The 1,870-nt window shown below is 38.6% G+C and overlaps 1 protein-coding gene across 1 annotated transcript; it reads right to left on the minus strand.

The window, feature by feature from the left end:
• Nucleotides 1-913: 913 nt before the first annotated feature.
• Nucleotides 914-1,653, minus strand: BDB00DRAFT_85101 (uncharacterized protein). Its single transcript, XM_053125475.1, has 2 exons — nt 1,552-1,653; nt 914-1,474 (listed from the first exon to the last, which is right to left on the minus strand). Exon 2 carries the CDS (start codon nt 1,441-1,443, stop codon nt 988-990), a length of 456 nt encoding a protein of 151 aa, XP_052974171.1. The 5' UTR covers nt 1,444-1,474; nt 1,552-1,653; the 3' UTR covers nt 914-987.
• Between the last annotated feature and the right edge of the window lie 217 nt (nt 1,654-1,870).

The following is a 1,870-nucleotide window of genomic DNA, read 5'->3' on the forward strand; positions in this document are numbered from 1 at the left end:
CACTTCGATTATGGATGTTCCAGCTGGTTACACCTGCCGCATAAAACACTTCAAAGAAATCTAAATACCTTGCGAGCTCAGAAATTTTTATAACATATATATCAAATTTTTAAAACAAGTTTATCATCTGAAGGTTAGTGAAGCGATAAAAATAAAAGTAGTATTTGAAGGATTAGTTTTCTGTACTAACCATAAATTATCTAGCACATAATCAAAGCAATAATCAAAGCAGTGGAAAATTCACTGGCTAGTACCGATGATGAGGAGGAAGGATTTGTGTCCGTTTTGGCAAAAAGGCAGCATAAGCTGATCATCCCTTCAGCACTGAATTACATCGAAACACCCACAGTCGTACCGTAGAAAAGAAACCGCGAGGATGATGAGCAGGACTCATCCAAATAACAATTAAAACCTAGCACTATATATTTCTCTCCCCATTTTCATCACTTTTTTTAACAATCATCATCGATGAGATATGTGAGGCAATGGCTAGTTAGATGGGTTATTTATAAAGGGATCATTACGCACCCAACTTCTCGCGCCTGGCCTCCTTCAACGTTATATATTATTATCTTGATGTAGGATATATATGAGGGCCGCCATATATATTGAGTAATTCATTTATTTGCCAGTATAAGTAATAGCATCTTTTTTACTGTACAATAGGAACAGCAACCAACAATGAATGAGGTCGTTTCCTTTACCCGACAATAGTGGTAATAAATGGAGTAAAATGCATACCATTGTGGAGTTCTTTGAGATCTATTACACATCCAAACTTTATATTTCTTGTTTACATTGACAATGATGGAGTATATCCGCATATACATTGAAAAGATCACATGTTTAAAGTACTACTACGTTATCTACTGCTTTTAGACCATCATTTCCATCACGAAACTGACGTTGCTCACTAGTAGTTCCAGATGAAGGTGGCGGCGCACTATGCATTGTCTTGCTTATGGGGCTTTCCGTTTACGTTTAAAATCACAACGACCATAAAGCCTGTCTGTCCATGCTCGAATCGCAGTTGAGGGTTGCATTTGCTGATGCTGTGGATCTCCTTGGTAATTTTTGACTTCGAGTAGAGAAATGTGAAGTTCGACGTTGTATTGTCAATGATGGCCGACGGCTGCTGTCGTTGTTATTGAGCCCTTGTGCATTACTACTTGCTTCATCACCTATTGTCTGTGCTACTGTGGCGGTGTTCGTCTCTTCTTCTTCATTACTTGACAGTGAAAGAATCCTTTGGCTATGAGGCTTTCCAATTTCTTCGCCTATTGTCGCCATCGTTGCAAATAGGAAGGCGAATTCCGTTGATAACCCAATAGCCAACATAACTGTCGAAATGCTCGTTTTTTGCCAAAAAAAGGCTATTAGGTAGCCAAGGATCCCACTATGTCGTGTGCAACCGGTTGTACTGATGACTATATCAAACGTCATACGACATTGAGAGGCGCCTCCTCGATCATGCCTTTTTGAAAAAGTGTTATTACATTTACACAACTACAGGCACCCTTTTGCGATCGGTTTATATATCTGTACCCTTACCCAGTAGTAGAGTACGAGATCGTCTCGCAACAGAAAATGTCAGCACAATACCCAATCCATCTTGATATCTCAAATGAAAGTATACGATGAATTGATTATTGACTAGAGTAGTTTGTCAGAATCCTGGCAAATGGTGAAAGATGCTCAACGATTTTCACAAAAACACCTCAAATGTCATTGATGGCAGATGAAATCAAGTAATACACCTCTAGGGAACTCATATTGAGAAATGCAATATAGTAATAGTCTAAAAAGACGATACAAATTTGAAGTTTACCCAAGTCTCTCAGGAACGTATAAGTGAAAATAGCATAGGTGT

The sequence above is a fragment of the Zychaea mexicana genome, assembly GCF_025766255.1.
Source record: "Zychaea mexicana strain RSA 1403 chromosome Unknown BDB00scaffold_122, whole genome shotgun sequence".
NCBI lineage: Eukaryota > Fungi > Mucoromycota > Mucoromycetes > Mucorales > Lichtheimiaceae > Zychaea > Zychaea mexicana.

Excerpts from the sequence above, each read along its gene's own strand:
- BDB00DRAFT_85101 (XM_053125475.1), bottom strand. The coding sequence starts at position 1,443 with ATGACGTTTGATATAGTCATCAGTACAACCGGTTGCACACGACATAGT.